At 40.9% G+C, this 17,670-nt stretch overlaps 1 protein-coding gene across 2 annotated transcripts; it reads right to left on the bottom strand.

The window, feature by feature from the left end:
• Positions 1-7,767: 7,767 nt before the first annotated feature.
• Positions 7,768-16,707, bottom strand: LOC138613013 (glucoside xylosyltransferase 1-like). Of its 2 annotated transcripts, XM_069686571.1 has the most exons (8): positions 16,420-16,707; positions 15,750-15,842; positions 14,698-14,881; positions 13,543-13,674; positions 13,198-13,449; positions 12,482-12,605; positions 12,178-12,350; positions 7,768-8,424 (listed from the first exon to the last, which is right to left on the bottom strand). In XM_069686571.1, the coding sequence occupies exons 1-8, from the start codon at positions 16,635-16,637 to the stop codon at positions 8,266-8,268; spliced, it is 1,335 nt and encodes a 444-aa protein (XP_069542672.1). In that variant the 5' UTR covers positions 16,638-16,707; the 3' UTR covers positions 7,768-8,265. The 2 variants fall into 2 exon arrangements, with proteins under 2 accessions (XP_069542672.1, XP_069542673.1); XM_069686572.1 differs by lacking the exon at positions 15,750-15,842.
• Between the last annotated feature and the right edge of the window lie 963 nt (positions 16,708-17,670).

Here is a 17,670-nt window from a genome sequence, read left to right as displayed (position 1 = left end):
AGTTAATTTGCCTGTAAGCATACAACACAAACGCATTCTTGGCATCTGGCCGAGCCACAGACAATTTATGGTCACTGATGCGCCTGTCATGCTGCTGCATGAAAGTGGATGCCCGTAATAGTCGCAGCAGTCAATCAGTTACAATGAATCACAGCCTCAGTCCATTAATGCTGCTTGTCATTCGTGTCTACAACGCAATCAAGAAAGTGCGCGGTATTGAATCACCGGGCACATTGTTCACTAACAATACTTTGCATGGCATTGATTCCAACCAATAGTCCTTCAGGCCTCAGGCTCCGGGATGTGGCTCATTGATGAGACACTCGAGGGAAAAAAAAAGGTCGCTTGAAGTGATTGATACCCTCTTTTATGAGTGGTAATACAGATGGTATTACTTGTGCATTTTGAATGCTCAATCTCAATGACATTTTGCTCCGACTGAGCCGTAAAAAGCCAATATAAGAGTGAGAGTGAGTAATAACATCCTTATTTCTGTGTGTTTGAATGTTATGCATCTATAAAACATGCCATGCTCCCGTATATGTGATGGCGGCGCAGGCGAGAGCCCTCGGGGTCATGTGGAAGCTCTTTGAGCTGTTGTTTATGGCTGGTGAGTGAGAGCAGAGGAGCAGCCACCCTCGGGTAGACGGCGTATGGATTATCTGTTGAAACATTGATCCACACAGTGTAGCTGTAAGGCAAGGTGTCATTAATCTAGCTCACCTTCTGTTCTTTGAGGAGTCAATTCAAATATTTAGTTAGAATGGGATTTCACTTAGAAAGAGAGATCCAAGAATAGGCAGTGTATCGGTCTGGCAGACAATCTGCGTAAAGAGGGGGTGTTATGCTGTTTCACATTTTAAGACATATATATATAATGTTAAAATGGTGGTTGCGCATATTAAATGTGGGTAAAGTTTCAAATCTGTAGGTGAAAGCATGTTGGAGTAATCCCCAGGCTTCTCAGCTCAGTCTGCAGGCTGCTGCGGACGCCAGGTTTCACACAGCTTCCAATCAGAGGAAAGCGGGCTTGTAGGGGCGGGGTTTCTTAAAGAGACAGAGCTGACAAATTTGTGTCAGGTAGAGGCTGAAAAAATAGTTGTTTTTTTTACTGGAAATTATGCTAAGCTACTCCACAGGTATCACAGAGTCAAATATGAAGCCTGAAATTAGCATAATACCCCCCTGTAAAGGGTTCAGACCATAGACTGTATAAAACGATGGACGACATGACAGCTCCCTAAAAGTGAAGCCAAAACATTTTGAGCGCCCCCTGCTGACTGGCTGCAGTATAGGTCATAAAGCCCGCCTCCTACATGTTACCAGATGGGACACGAGTCAAACTATAAAATCAAAATACACGCCAAATACATATTTCTCAAACATGGTTTCTGTCATTATAGTTAGTTATTATCATGCTGATTTACATCCAAATGTTCATTTTTCTGACAAATTTATTTTTAACAAGTTATTTGCTGCTGTCAAAATGATGATTGACAGCTCTGTTGACAAATCCGGCTCCTGCAGCCGATCTGTTCCGGATTAGCAAAGTGGAGGAGGAACGGCGAGAGGAGACGTAACTAAAACAATCACTACAGTCATTGAAGTTTCCATACCTGTGAACGTCTGCTTCAGAGCAACACAGAGAAGCTGTGCTGCTGTTAAACACGCCGGTGTGCAGGATCCTTGCTGTTTTTTTCGGTAAGTTAAGTGTGCGTTTTGGTTAGCGGAAGTGGCTACGGCCGCTTCACCTGTCGATTACTACTACGCAGTCTCTGGCTCCAAATGACGTCACCATCGCCTGATCGCAGCGCCTATCGCGGGGGCTATTTTGGCATCACTTTTGTACAATGGGAGCAGATGGAGGTGCGTCGTCCATCTATATATACAGTCATTGATTCAGATTGAAATATCTCAACATTAACTGGATGGACTGCCCTGAAATTTGGTACATACATTCCTATCCTCTTCAGGAAGAACCGTAGTGATCCCCTGATTTACATTGAGCTTCATAATCAGGTCAGTTTCCAAATGCTGATGGCCTCCTATAGGCCTCAGCTGCACTTGGGTTCACTGCTAATTAGCAAATGTTAGCATTCCTAATCTTGTTCCAACAAAGTTAAGTTGGAATTATTAAGAAGTCTTTGAATAAATTGACAAAATAATATCCATACTTCCTGACTGCAGGCACTGAAGCAGAGATTTCATTTTATTTCCTTCTGCATATTACTCATCTTGTTCTGCTTACAGTGGCAAATTCACATCTCAGCGTGATACTGAAGGATCCATGCATAACTAATGCTCAGCAGTAAATTACATTAATTGTTTTAAACCCTGACATATCAGCACAATTATACCTGTCTCAGCAGTGCTGGCAAATGTATTATTGATCAAAATGTTCACTTGTTAAATGATATCCTTCTGCTGGGGAGCAGAGAGGAAGATGCACAGGGGGGAAACAGATTCTCCACCTGGTTTATTCAGCTGTGAGAAACTCCTCACTTCCCTCTCATCCCCGCTCTGGTTCGTCACTTCGCTCAGGTTATCAAACTGACAAGATACACAGCTCACTGTCAGGTTCATGTCAGGACTAACTGGAGCCTCATCCTCACTCAGAAGTGCTGTCTTGCAAAATGAGCAGATTGAGGAGCAGGCGCTCTTCAGAAGTAGCTCTGATGAACAACATTCTGTGTTGTCATGTCAAGCATCCTGTTTTTTTATTTGAAAGCTTTTAAAGTCCTCTCATTTAATCTTAACTTTCCTCCTGGCAGCCCTCGAAAACACAAACTCTTCTGCATATATGAAAGACACAGTAAATTTACTTCAAATATTGGGCTTTCAAGCCTGTTTTAGCTCATTGTAGACGCAAAGCTACTGATGCCACTCTGACCTTTTCCAACACATTCTGCTCTCGTCCCTTTTAATCAACGTTCTGACATCAATTTATCTGACCAATTTGCTTCTTTCCTTGAGCCAATCACTCCTTGATTGTTCTTCAAATATAATTACTATCCTGTCTAACACAGCTACTCTTGCATAATCTAAAACCAGCTAATCACAATAATTAGCACCTTTATGCTCCACATGCATCCACTCAGCGGCTCTGTCTTTCTCTAACTCTTCATAAAGTTACTTCACATTCATCAAGTCTGAACAATGGTCTGTCTATTTGGTAAGTAACAGAATTTTGTCTCTCCTTATTGAACTGTATGTACGGTTTAAAGCTCTGATGAACACACTTTAACCTTTTTGTCCAGCATGAACAAACAAATGCATTTGAGGATTTAACAAAATATGGAATCAGACATCTAAGGTTGGTGGAGACCAAAACAGAGCTAAAAAAGATGGTGAATATTACACTTAGATTTGTCTGATGTCTGGAAACAAAACATGCTGCTCCATGTGGGCTGGATGTGTTGATTTCTTTATGTTTGCTTTTTTACTTTTTAAACCAAAATAAATCTGGTGATAGCTGATAGCTAATAATGCAGTTTTAAAGGGGACATATTTTAGCTATGCAATCAATTTTCTATTATTGCCATTTTGTAAAGTTTGTTTCGTTTTAAAAATTGTAAACATATTTTAATTTAACTATTTTTCGGAGCCATTTTGCCACATAGCCCCTCCCCCACTTGTGCGGCCGCACTGCACTGTCACTCCAGAGTTGTAGAAAACATGGCTGCTCTGGGATCGGTTATTCGGCCTGATATCTACAAGGCAGAATCACCAGGAGGAATCGGAATGGCGAGTTGAAATCTTGACGACTTGACTACAAGCTAGTGCAAGAAGGCAGCCTGAGGTGAATGATGGTGAATGGCGATTGGTCGATTTCTGCGAAAGCAAGGTTCTATGTAGAAACCTGCAGCTGTTCTGAACGGCCCATTTCAGAGGCGACCTTAAAAAAAATTATAAATGCTACACACAAAAATGTGAAACCCATGCAGAAAATGAGAATATCCATTAAAAAGATATAAACAACTTAAAGCTTGACTTGATCTGATAGACTAAACTAAGACTGGGATATTTACAGTATTAGGTAACATTCTAATCTGTTGGTCCTGCTGCTTGCAGAGGAACCCTTAACCAAGCTACATGAAAATCTTGTTAGTTTTGTACAACACATTGTCTGCTCACACATTCTCAGTGGACATTCATTTCAATTGCACTCGGTCTTGGAACCCATTGGTATTGCCTGACAACGATGTAGCGTCTGGGAGAGACAAACGACTTTTCAGGGCTTTTCCGACTTCCAGAAGTGCCAGCAAAGAATTGCTTTTCCGTGGGCTGCATTGTTTACAGTTCGACTAGGAGGTTGAGAGGAAAGAATGGAGTTGGAGTTGAGGGACAACGTCTAATGGCGAACTATTAGCTGCACTTGCAGGAAGATGTCTGTTGATAAAGATTATTAAAAGCTAAATGTTTGTCAGATGGCAGATGGGAGCTCACAGCAGATTGTGTTCTGCCCCGTTTGCTCTCCACATGGACTGTTTTTCCTGCATACACCAAAGCCTGCTGATACGTGATTGATTGAACAGAAACCAGAACACTTCCCATTTCCAAATCTGCCCGCAAGCCTACAGATTCTACATTTTTATGTAAATAGAGATTAGTATAACTCAACAAACATATGAGAACACTTCCAAAACCCAAATCCGGTCCTGTGCCCACAGATTCTGAATTTTTGTGGAGAATCTGTAGGTAGATTAATGAGTGGAAAATGGTGCATGTTTCTATCTGGTCCCAGATGTATTGGACTCTGCACTCTGCACAACAGATCCTGTCATCTTGAAACCCTGCAGGTCCTCTGCACACAACCGTTTACCTCAAGTACAGAGGAAGTTGATGACTTTGCACTTCTTAATATTGCATAATCCTCTCTTTGTGACCCTTTTTACTGTGTTGGGCTATTTGCCTCTGACTGTTTTAATTTATGCCCGGGCTTTAGATCGCTATTGAACATTACGGAGGCCAAGTGATGCAAGCAATAACATGAATAATCCATTGGCAGTTCCTGTTAGTCAGAGAGAAAGAGACCTCAATCACCATTACACTCAGGGGGAGAGAAACCAGCCAGCATAGCAGTTGCCTTCCCCCTAAAAACTAAATATGCTCTGCGTATTGAAGTTGCAAACATCCATCTTACTAAGGGTTGTGCTTGAAGGGAATCAATAATATCACTGAGCATTTCTCTGTAAATGTAGATCACTTCACAGGGGGGAGAAATTGACCGGGAGCAAACAAACATATGCATTCGCTTAACCCTTTCGAGACACTGTAGTAGATGGGAGTAGAAATAATAGGAGCTTGTATCACAGAGGCGCTCTTTTAAAAACAAGAACCAAAGCCAACTTATAGCTTCCTTACAGCCTCTAGCTAATCTCCCAACACTGTGTGGGAGTAAACTGACCTAAGGTTTCGAGTGATAAGAGTTTAACTCCAACTTTTTCCAATGAAATCAACAAACTCTGAGATGCTCATCAGCTTTCGGTGCCTTAAACCCATTAATCGTCTAACATGCAGACCTTTTACAGTCTCTGCTGCGCTGGGTCTCCACTGGCTACACATCATAAAACGCATAAAGGGATGATTCCTTCTTAATATACAGAAAGTGTTCCCCCACTCACTGTAATTTCTCTGTAAGAAAAATGAATATATCTAACAGCTTCTTAGAATAGAGACTGTTTTAAATTCATCGTGCAGATCTGTTGCCTATTCCAGGCACGTCTGTCAATCGGCCTGTGAAATGAAGAGCCAGAGGCTACTGACCCAGACACATCAGCTCCTTTTTGGGCATCTAACAACACTTTCTGAAGTCTTCACACTCGCACATTAATTTGCTTTTATCAGCTTGCTGCTGCCTTCCAGGACACGGCTCAGGCTCGGTCTTTGTGCGGAGAGAGTGGGCAAAAACTAGTTTATGCAAAGTGGTTATGATGGTTGGAGCCAAAGACTTCATAAGAAGACAAAATAAAAAGTCTTAGAAGTGAGCATTTCAAATTAAACCTCGAGGAATGCAAGTCAAATAATCTCAGGCTCCAGAACTAATTTGCCTTATTTCAGATACTTCTTGTTATAATCCTTCATTTTTGGGAATGTTTTAAGTATTTTCAAATATACATTCACTTTTAAAGCAACAGGGTATTTCAAACCACACCACACACTTCGTTTCAATGGACTTTTTAGAACGTATATCGTTGTCCACTGCAGCAGTTGAGGAAATTGAGACCTCAGTGTTCCTGAACGGACTTTTGATGTTTGAGTTGTCATGCCGGCCGATTGAAGTTGTGTGAGCAAATAAAAGTGAGTCACAGTTGTTCCATAACTTTGACTAATCAGAGAGCCTGAAGTTTATTTAAGCTAGGTTTATTGCTAATGTGCCGTTTAGACGGACTAGCACAGTCGTGTGATTAGCCCTTAAAGGTGCAGACACCAATTTCCTCACTATGTGGGAAATGTGCATATTTGTCACCCAGCCATGCTAATACTGCATCAGTTATAACCATATTATTACTGCACTATATTCTTGTTGAACAGTTCAGTAATAGATGGTGGTTTATTATTTTCTTTCATATATATTCCAGAAGTAAATATTCAATGTAAGCAAATTGCCTCAACAAATATTCCTGATTTCAACGTCAGGCATCTCTAGCAGAATCTTTTTACAACTACGCCCTTACACAAGCATACACATTTGAAATGCTATGACTTTTACGTTTTCAAACACATTTGAAAGGCACCATTACAAATGTTTTTAAATAAAATATTTATTTCCCATTTATTTAATATACATTTGAATGTCTATGCTGGCTTTTAAGTTAAACATTCAAATCTCGGATGTGATTTTCTTTTTGTTACAATCCATAATTTTCTTAAATCAATAGTGCAAATTTTTGCTGAATCTTTCTGGGAGAACATTTCCTGATACTAGCTGGCTTGTTGGAAAACAAACTCCCCTTCATGACATAGTTCCAGTTATAAGAAAAGATGTTTACATCTGTTACTGAAATGACTTATTGCTAATACAATGTATTGTAAACAATGATTGAAAAACTCCCATATCAGAGTATATGAAATGATAGCTTCAGGTTACATTGTTGGAGAAGACATTAAAAGTGCTTCCTGTCACACAGATTCCCAACCATAATAAATACTGATCATTCAATAAAAACATTCCCATAAAACCAACAAGTACCTGAAATCAACATGTGATCCATGATATACTGCAGTGACAAAAACACAGTTACACAGGCCACATGTAAACTTATATTAAAACTCTAATAAAATACTCTTAATAAGAACAGCAGATTTAAGTACCTGCTGCATTTCTTTTTTTTGATGAGATGATTGTACAAAATTATTGTAGGTTCTCTTTAAAGTGGTAATCTCGAAGATTTGCATGTATATAAATGTCTGTTAAGTGACTATCTATTGCCAAATGACATAACACAATGGTGATTGAGCCTATGGCCCACTGATGAAAGCCTTTGCATTTGCAGTAATACAGACTGGGTGTCTGTGGCGACATTCACAGAAAAAAATCACAAGCGGCGCCCAATTAGTGACACGTTTTCCATCACCCAGCAGTGGTTGGTCTGCCAGAGAGAGTAGGCGGAGCTAAGCTGCTGCTTTTACGGTCTCTGCAAGTGTTGCGAGTAAACAGTAATCTACTATGGCTGAACAAACAAAGAAAAGCCACCGTCAACAAGGAAAATCAAGAGTTACAACTGGAGCCAACCGTTGACGTCACTCATGCGACACTGTCTGGATATCTGGGAAGTGTGCTCCCGCAATTACCCTTTATCGCCATAGGTGCCGCCAAAGAGAACGAAACTGAGATCTTCGAGATTACCACTTTAAGTGCCCTGCTGCATTTCTCTTTTTCCTCCAAAAAGATGAGATGATTGATCAAAATGATTGTAGGTTCTCTTTAAATCATATAACCTTGATTGTCTAAAATACACTAAGTGTCCTTTTTTTCAGCTATAAAGTCCAAAATCTCTGGAGTGCTTTTCCCACCACAGTGTGAAACATCTATGATCTAACTGTGTGGTTAATGGACAGTTATGAACCAACGTCAGCTTCAAGTAAGAATAATAAAAATAGCATTTGTTCCACGGATTACCCTTCCTGATTTCCACAGTCTTAAAACACAGAATGTAAACAGAAAGATGGTTCAGTTTTGTCATCCAGCTCATCTTCGCCCTTCACCTTCAGAGTGACATTAGACACTAATCACGGAATGATATTCAAGTGCTCTCCTGATCATCACCTCTGTGTGACGCCTTGTTGAACAGACATGATGCTCTGCCTCAGCTTCTTGGTAAACAGGTGACTGGCTCTTCCACAGTAGGTATTTGTGGTTCTCTGTAGCGAGGCTTCCAGCGGCTGCAGCAGCGAGGTCTCCATGTTCTCACCGAACTGATACTGTGGTGAAGAGAAAAACATGCAGGTGAAATATTTCGGATTTCATGCTTAAGATCACATTTTATTACAGCTTTGTTTATTCACAGTTATGAGTCCCTCCTGCTTCACACAGTGTAATTTCAGCTCTTTTCCCTCTCCTGACATCCCTCAAGAAAGACGTAAAGTGTGTTTTTACACCTGTTGCCTCCTGCGACAGCCATCACAGGACAATAAGAGCTGCATTCAAATTACGCAAATGAAGTGCCACATTCGTCACTGTCAGTTCGAGGCATTAACGCACTGCGTTTGATTCATATCTGTCAATTTAGAGAGCGTTTGGATTATGAATATCTATTACCACAACTATACAAGAATGGGCTCAGTGAGGCGTGACAGCGCTGGTGAAAGCTACAGCTGCAGCGCTGCAGATATGCTTCATTACTGTATGCTTTTGTGCCGGCGAGTGAACAGCAAAGAAAAAACTTCCAGCTCTTCAGCCCGGTAAAATTAGGAGAGAAGAATTTTGTCAGGCACAGTGTAGGCTTAGGTAAGGATTTACAAACACAGCCACTATACAGGCAGTTAGTGCCCAAACTATTTCCCTGCCACAACACAAATGAGGAAGGTAATTATGCACATAATACACAGCTATAACAAAAAGTAGTGGGAGTGGGTGCGTTCAGAAAATCCACCTGTAACCATAATGGACAAATTGGTGGAGTTCCTTGTTACTAAAGAAATCTCCAGCAGTGGAAGCACAGCTTATGTAAATAAAGATGCAGGCCATTTGTTGTCATATTGAGGTCCACCATTCTTTTACTGCTCTATTAAATTAGGAAGAAATCACTATTGTACAGCAGCTCATTTGACTCTATAGTTTGACCAAGCATCAGGTTACTCAAAGCCCACCTTCTTTATTATCCTTCATATACTGCAGCAGGCAATAAAGCACCATTAACGGCCTCCTATCGATTTTTATGTGGATGCTGCTGGTGCGTTGTCCACACAGCCATCATGATGTCTCAAACTAGCATCAGCACTAAAATTTTTACAACTCTTCTGTGGGCTTGGCTGGGTAATGGTAGTGCCCTTTATTGCAAGCTCCTCTGCTGGCTGGGAGAGCCTGCCTTGGGAGCCCGGCTGACTAAGGAGCTCTTGGTGAGATGGAAATGAGAGTTTCCTCCAGAATTGCCTGCTCCAGGCTTTAGGATGCTGTTCTCGAAGGACTGAGTGGGAACAAAGTGGGAGGGGGCCCGAGGAGCTGAAGCAACAGGAAGCGCTGATAAAAGCTTCAACAAAATATAACAACAAAGGATGAAACCCTCCTCAGTTAGACCAGGCTCTTTTCTAATAATCTAATTGTACTACAAAGACCTCAACCTTACATCTATCCTTCTAATACAAGCCATGTTTTATGCTTCCTAATGACAAGCCTCTGCAGTCCTCCACCTTCTCAAATCAGGCGGAGTCTGCTATGTGCTGTCTGGGATGCAGTGTGTGTGTTTGTGCTGTCTGAGAGACTGATGGAGGCATGAGGGCCGAGTGCCCCATAATGAAGCCTGCTCGTTTACCTAATGGCTGAGAACACTGGCCGTACTGATAGTGGCCAGGCCGGGCCCTGTGGCGGTAATGGATGGAGACGAGCTAATGAAGCTTCCCTTGCTCCCCCGATTGCTGCCTACATGTTGACCGGCGTGCTGAAATCAACACGAGCAGATCGAAGGCGAGCAGCCATCCAGCAGAGAGAGAGAGAGCTCTCCAGCTGATGTGGCGCTCACTGATGTTGGATGTGTAGTGGATTTTAGAGCTCTAAAAAGCTGAAACCCAGTTGGAGGAAATATCACAGATGTCACACTTTTTAATCCAAGTGCTTTCTTTATTTACAAGTGGCAGCATGCACTGTTACTGCTCTGCAGGGCGTCATACAAACTTAAAAGTGCGTTAATTCTGAAAATGCTTAGATTTTACAGAAGGCGTAAACAGACAGCCAGATTTCTCCAGCTGTTCCAACAAAGGGAAATCTGGCCAACACACAAACTCAAGAGAGAGATATTAACCGATGAGTGAGGGTGGGAATTCTATTTTTTGTATTGTCAAAAAATCCAGTGAAAACACAAAACTAAATATTGAAACACTCCTTAAAACAAGTAGTTGTCAGTATGATTTATCCTGCCTCTGTAACTACTCACCATAGCATCAAGTCCACTACAGAAAACAGTCAAACAACTACACTATTTACACATTCCTGTTTGACATTTAGAAGAAACACTGCTCAGGCTTTTGCCTTTATTGATAGGACACTGGATAGAATTGGAAATATGGGAAGAGAGAGTGGGGATGACATGCAGCAAAAGGCTGAGATTCGGAGTCGAACCCGGACCACTGCATCGAGGACTTTGCCTCGGAACATGGGAAGCGCACTTTAACCACTGAGCTATATCGGCGCCCTAGAAAAGTCATTTTAATATTTAAAGGGCCAGACTCGAAGATTTTTTAGACGATCCACCGGCATATTCTCGTCGTATTTTGGATTCTGTGCCGCTCTGAGCCATTGCCTGCAGCGAAACGGTAGTATTTCACTCCAGCGTCTCTCACTGGGCCGTCCCTTTCAGAGGGAGGGGCGCAATGCACGCTGGGTGTTGTAGGAATGTAGAATGGGCGAAACCACGAGCTGTTTGTACAACTTCCTCCACAGCTATGGCGCCAATTTCAAATATTATTGCTTCTATCGATTACAGAGAACACCAGCTTTGACTGACAGTGGCTTTTTCCAGGGGTGAATCGCTCCTTTAAAGTAAATATTTAAATTCATGGTATTTGTGGAAAATATATATTTTTAAAAAGAGCATTGTCCTTTAAGTAAGTGTGAGTGTTTTGTCTTTGTTTTACCAGAAAGCAGTTATATTCAGTAGTAAACATGAACAATACAGAAAAGGACTAAAAATTCAGTTTTTGTAAATGATTCTCGGTCATGGAGGCTTGGACTATGTTAAGAATAATAAGTGAATGCCGATCATTTGGAGCATGTCGTCCCCCACTCTCTCCTCCCAACAATTTTCCTGTCTATCTTCGGCTGTCCTACCAATTAATGGCAAAAAGCCCAAAAATGATCTTTAAAAAAAAAGAAAATAAGCTAATAAGGCCTGACCTTATTACCTTATGACCATGATCTATTTCATGCTACACAATTAAAACATACCCAAAACATGTAAGAATGAATGCCTTTTATAACTCCTATTTCATTTTAACAAATATATTCTACATTTTGAAGTATAAAGCACATCGACTCTGCAACACATGTAATGACCTGACACCTGACAACATCTAAAGTAGTTGTTTGAGTGGTCAGAGCAGGGAGGGGCTGATTTGTCGGCTTTGGGAGAGCTGAGACAGGATGACGGAAATGTTTAACAGGCTATTGATTAAGCACTGCTGGATGGAGGCATCCATAAGAGAAAAGCAATGGCCTGGAGTGCCTATTGATAATATAATGACTCGTAAATGTTTCTCCAAATACTCTGGTCTGCCTTCACAACTACCCTCCAAAGAAAAAGAGGCCTGGGGTACGAAAGTCTATAAAAATGATCGCTCCTCACTAAAAGTCTTTTAAGCATAACTACTATTGGCGTGTGTGGAAGCCCGTGAACAGCAACTTTTGAATGAACAAATATCCTTTAACTTTAGGCTACTGTTAAAAAAAAGACCACTTGAGTAAAGACCAGTTTTATATTTTACTGTTAGGACTCAAAGAAAGTGCAGATTTCTGGTCGTTACCTTTTGGATGGCTTCGTAGACTGCTCGAAATGCTGGATGCTTGTCATCATGATAAACTCCCCTGTTACCATGGAGAATGAAGACACCTTCTTGTTCAGCGAGTTGACAGTTGCTGCCATAAATACAGTGGTCTGGACGGTAGTTCCACGGGCAGGGGAACACATAGAGGCTCTCTGTATCATACAAAGAGACATAATTAGGTTGATTGTTAAATAGCTGGTTAATGTCCAAAACAACAAGTGTTTGTGTCATGCACTAATAAAACATTTATGACTAAATAATGCTTGTATGTGCTTTCACAAACCTGGGTTTTGGTTAAATATGATATTAAGAAGGTCCTGGTCGCCCCAGGTGATATTAAGTTTATACTTCTGGAGAAGGGGCATCAAAATCTCATCCCACTTCAGTGCAACTGTTGTCATGTCGTTCTGGAAGGAAAATACAGCAATAAAGAGGGGATCTTATCATTTTGAAAAGGCAAACAAAAACCTGCAATTCTTTTGTCAACTCCTCAGATCAACTCAAAGGAACTGTTCAGTTTGTAGAGCAGGTGTCTCCAACCCTGCTCCTGGAGAGCAACCTTCCTGCATGTTAGAGTCTGCTCACTGTAATGGTTCAGATAGAATTACAACAGTGACCTCAGGTGGTCGATCTTAGTGGTACAGCTAATCCTGAAGCCTCCCTCAGTACGACTATTTTTCAATGTCGATACGTCACACATCTCTAGATGTCACAAACTGAATGTAATGTGGTTACGTGGTTATGTGTGGTTATGTTTGCATCAACACTGAAACACTTTCCTAAACATTCCTGTGGAAATTTTAGATTTTATTTATTTATTTTTGTTTAACACATGCTTACTACGTGAGCACTTATCCAAATGTTGTATTTTAATGTCACAGAGGCCTCATGATACACTGCTATATGAAATGGGAAAGATAAAAATTATCCCACACAGTAGCCACAGCCAACAGTAGAGCTAAAAACAACACAAGAAAAAAAAAATCCCTCAGCAATTACCTTAAAAAAATTCTCCCTGAGGCGCGCCATGTTCATGAGCATGACCCCTGAGTTGATGCCTGTCTTGCCATAGTAAGGGTGACGGGCAAAACGGTTGTACCAGCCGATGCGAGGCTCCTCATGCTCAGGAGCCATGGCAGCTAAGTGGCTCGAATTGAACTGTGAAAGGAGGGCCCAGATGTCCTCTACCGGCCGCAGGAAAAGGATGTCGGTGTCCACATAGAGCAAAGAATCTACCTCCTTCAAGATCAGCTGGAAAACAGACACCCAAAAAACCTTATTAGCACATTTTGCAGCTGTGTCATTATTACAGGTTATATTTATAAACGATGACTCTAGACATACTGGCAGGAAAAGCCTCTGAGAGGCACAAGGTTTGAAGAGCTTCTTCCACTCCTTTGCATTCTCCTTGGGAAAAGTGATGGGGTAGATGGTGAAGTTAAACTTGGTCTGGACAGTCCTGGGCCAGGAATCCAGCTTTAAGAAGAGATAGACACAAAAGTAATTCGGCCATTAACAATATGCACGTTATATTTAAACATAAATGCATGCAGCCTGGCATAATGTTTCTCAGAGAGGACTTTTAATAATAATAATAAATAATGATATTTTTAGGGCTGTCAAAGTTAACGCGTTAATAACATGTTACCACCGGCAGTGTTTCCGCTACATACATTTTGCCGGTCGTTCGCCCTCTCTCCTGTTGAGGAAAAGCACTGAAACAGTGACAGGAGTCACAGGACATCAGGACGCTCTCTGTCCGCACACAATCATATGCAGTTCTGTAACGCAATGTAAACATTCCTACTGTGTATCTCTGTATGTCCCTATTGTAAAGCATTGATTGTTGCTGTTTATAAAGCTTACAAAAAGGTGCAGATGTCATTCGGTAACGATCGATCGTTTTGATTGCCATTAATAACAGACTGTTGATGAAGACAGTCAACACAGTAGACAGAGAGACAGACAGACAGAAAGGGGGCGGGGCCAGAAGCTGTGCAGAGAGCAGAGGTGCAGGTGTGTTGGGGGGACTGAAGCAAAGCAAAGTGATCAGATTAAAGTAGATTGTGAATTACTATTAACTGTGGAAGGAAGAAATAAGGATCTAAAAAGAGGGTAATCCAGACTGAGTAAGTCTACATGTGATGTGCTTCTCACAGAAATCATTGATATATGCGATGATTGCCATGTTATGCTTTCAGCATATTTTCTGAGCATGCAGTATTTGTCATTGTTTTGGAATGTTGCAGTAAAAAAAATAAATAAAAGTAAGCATATTTGTCCATTCCGATGTTGATAAGAGTATTAAAAACTTTAAAAAATATCTCTTCACATTTACAACAGGTAAAAAATGTGTGATTCATTTGCGATGAATCACGAGTTAACTATGGACAACCATGTGATTAATCGCGAATAAATATTTTAATCAATTGACAGCCCTATATATTTTATATACAACTACAAATATAATACACAAGTACATAAAGCTTTTACACTTACAGCATGTCTGAAGCTTTCATGTAGGTCATCCTCAGCAAAGATGTAAAAGTGCAGAGGCTTTTTGCTGAGGAGAACAGCAGACTTCAACATGGTGAGAGTCTCCTCGAGCCTGGGGCCACAGGCCACCACAGCCAGATGACTTCTCTCATCACTACGCTCCTTGACTGCAGAGCTTGACCCATCTCTAGGAGCAGAGACAAAGTAACATGAATGAGTTATCCACCCCAGCTTTTACACTAACAACATGGATACACTGTTGAGGGCATGAGGGAACAAAGTAAGGCACATATCTGCAGGCTCAACTGACTGGTCCCCAGCTCTGTAGGGTTCACACTGTCATTGGATGTAATTAAAGGCTGTTAAACACAACAATCATTCATTCTTTGTGCTGCCTCAAGTGCTCCTTGTGAATGTCACAGGGGTCACACATTTCACGACACTTTTTCTGTATACAATACATATGGTAAGCCAACATACCCAAATTATTTCAAATGTATGTACAGGGCTCAAGTTTGCATCAAATTAGCATCTGATGATACCAGCAGTAATAGACAGAATCAAGAACGATCAATCAAACGAGCTCTATTTAAAGTCTCTCTCCCAACAGGACTTTGTATCAAGAAATACGACACTACCCATGACTGCATAACTGTGTGAAGGTTTAAAGATGATTAAAGATTCTGTGATAAGACTACTGGCATGTTTAATAGTGTAATGACAATGCCAATCTTGAAAAAGTAAAACAGAGATTCAATGTTAAAAGACAAAGTAGAAGAAAATATTGTTTTGACCAAATTAGCACAGCCTTTAAGTAGGCTACTTATGATCAAATTATGGCGTTTTACTAAAACTCAGGCTGGGTTGTCAGCATCTAAGAGTCCTGATAGTTTTCATAAAGCACAAGAGTTGCAATGTATGGCTATGAATGCAGCATTAGGCCCAGCTTTTACTCTGAACTACGGATCAAGTAAGTGATAGCCTTAAGGTGAAGTCTATTGATTTAATAGAGAACATTTGTGTCTTATTATTAGGATGCACAAAATTTGTCATACCTAAGAGACGATTCCAATAAGCAGTTCACTCCACAAACATCAGCAGGCAGTCTCCAATATGGATTCCAGTATGAAACTGAATGTGATTTACACCTAACAGAATAAAAACATGATCTTTTGGATCCTCAACATCAAAATTAATATCAGAACCAAATGTTTTAGGACTATATATATCCTGAACTGCCTCCTAGAGTTATCAGTTTAACAGGTAGCGGTGGTTTTAATCCAGCCAAAGACTAATGAGGCACAGAGTTAATGTTTATGGTCAATTTTCTAGCTTGCCAACAGGTGGTACGTTAGCTAACAGGTATATTCGGGATGGCATTGGTTCTACTCAACACAAAATTCTACAAAACACTGATGCAAAACAGCTAAGCACCATACGTATATTATACATATTTGTCCAACTATTATTAAATTACTATGAGCCCGGTAAGTATCAAAAGCTAGCCAGCTAGTTAGCTCTGTGCCGCTAACGTTAAATGCTAAGTCAACTAACCTTTCAACTACAGCACTATTCTTATAGGCCACCTAAACGGACCCGCTACACTCATAGTAACTGAAAATGTAAAAAACACAAACAAAAGAACCTAACTATTTATGGTAAAACAAATGTGCTCAGTTGTGAAATAAAACTAAGGCTAGGTGACAGATTAGCTAGCTAAGCTACCTCTCAACCCTTCCTTCACGGTCGCTGTGGCCTGCCAGTCCTGGGCCTTTCCTGAGAAAGCGCCCGGCGTCATGACCGCTCCTTTCGTGTGTCCCCGGTTCTCTCAGGTTCTTGTCGTCTCTGTCCTCTAAGGTGGATGCTAGCTGGTTGAAGACATACAGCAGTGAAAAGAAGGTGAAAACCATGCACAGGAGAAATGCTTGAAGATAGCATCGCATCTTGTGTTTCAAGTTCTATGCGCTAACTGAACATTTTTGTTGCTTATTGCCACCATCCAGTGAACTACCAGCTAACTTATCTATCTTGTAAATGAAGTCAGTACAGGATGTAGACGAAGGGTACAGTTGGTGTTGACAGTTTGCCGCCCCACCCATCTCTGATACACGTGGGCTTTGTTTGATAAACCATCTGTCAGTACAGGGTGTGTACAGTTGACAGCTATATTGTCAGAATTGTAAAATAGTGCTACATGCCTGACCACCTTTCAGTGTACACAGCTGACCTACTTGGAATATTGTTAGCCAATCCAGTGCCATAATTGCTTTTGATAGTTTAACCCTTTCAAGCTCAAAGTCCGGAAAGTCGTCATGCAGGCAGGATATTATGTATAATATTTTTCATGTGCTACTCAGACTACATAGAGGACTGGATATCTCCTTCCTGTGGGTGCCTGCTCATGTAGGGGGGGGGATGAGAAAGCAGACATACTGGCTAAACAATCATTAAAAACACAGTTAATTGACAAACAAATACCATTAAGTAAATCAGAAGTTAAAACCATCATTAAAGACCATATGCGCAAAACTTGGCCAGAAAATTGGGACCTAAGTGAAACAGGCAGACATCTTTACAGTATTCAAAAATGCGTAGGCATTGGTGGAATGCAGAGCAGGAACCCAAGGGAGGAGATGATCATTACACGTCTGAGAATTTGACACACAGGATTAAATCAAACACTTCTAGAATAAACAAGCACCCTACTGGACTATGCTTGTACTGTAATAAACCGGAAACTGTCAAACAGTTAATAGATTGCAAATGGTATGAGCAAGGAAGGGAATTAAAATCAGAACTAACTCGTGAAAAATGTAATATTACATTGGCGAATCTGATAGGAAAAACATCATGTAAGGTTCGCAGTCTTCCAGTCACATACTTAAGAGAAACCAAAATTTTTGAGAGAATTAAATTTTGCCAACCACCATTCAAACTCAAAGAAGAAGAAGAAATGCTACATGCTTTACTTTATAG

This window comes from Semicossyphus pulcher, unplaced genomic scaffold (genome assembly GCF_022749685.1).
Source record: "Semicossyphus pulcher isolate SPU_LCO1_2020_fin unplaced genomic scaffold, fSemPul1.0.p SCAF_8, whole genome shotgun sequence".
NCBI lineage: Eukaryota > Metazoa > Chordata > Actinopteri > Labriformes > Labridae > Semicossyphus > Semicossyphus pulcher.
This window is presented reverse-complemented; position numbering and strand designations above follow the sequence as displayed.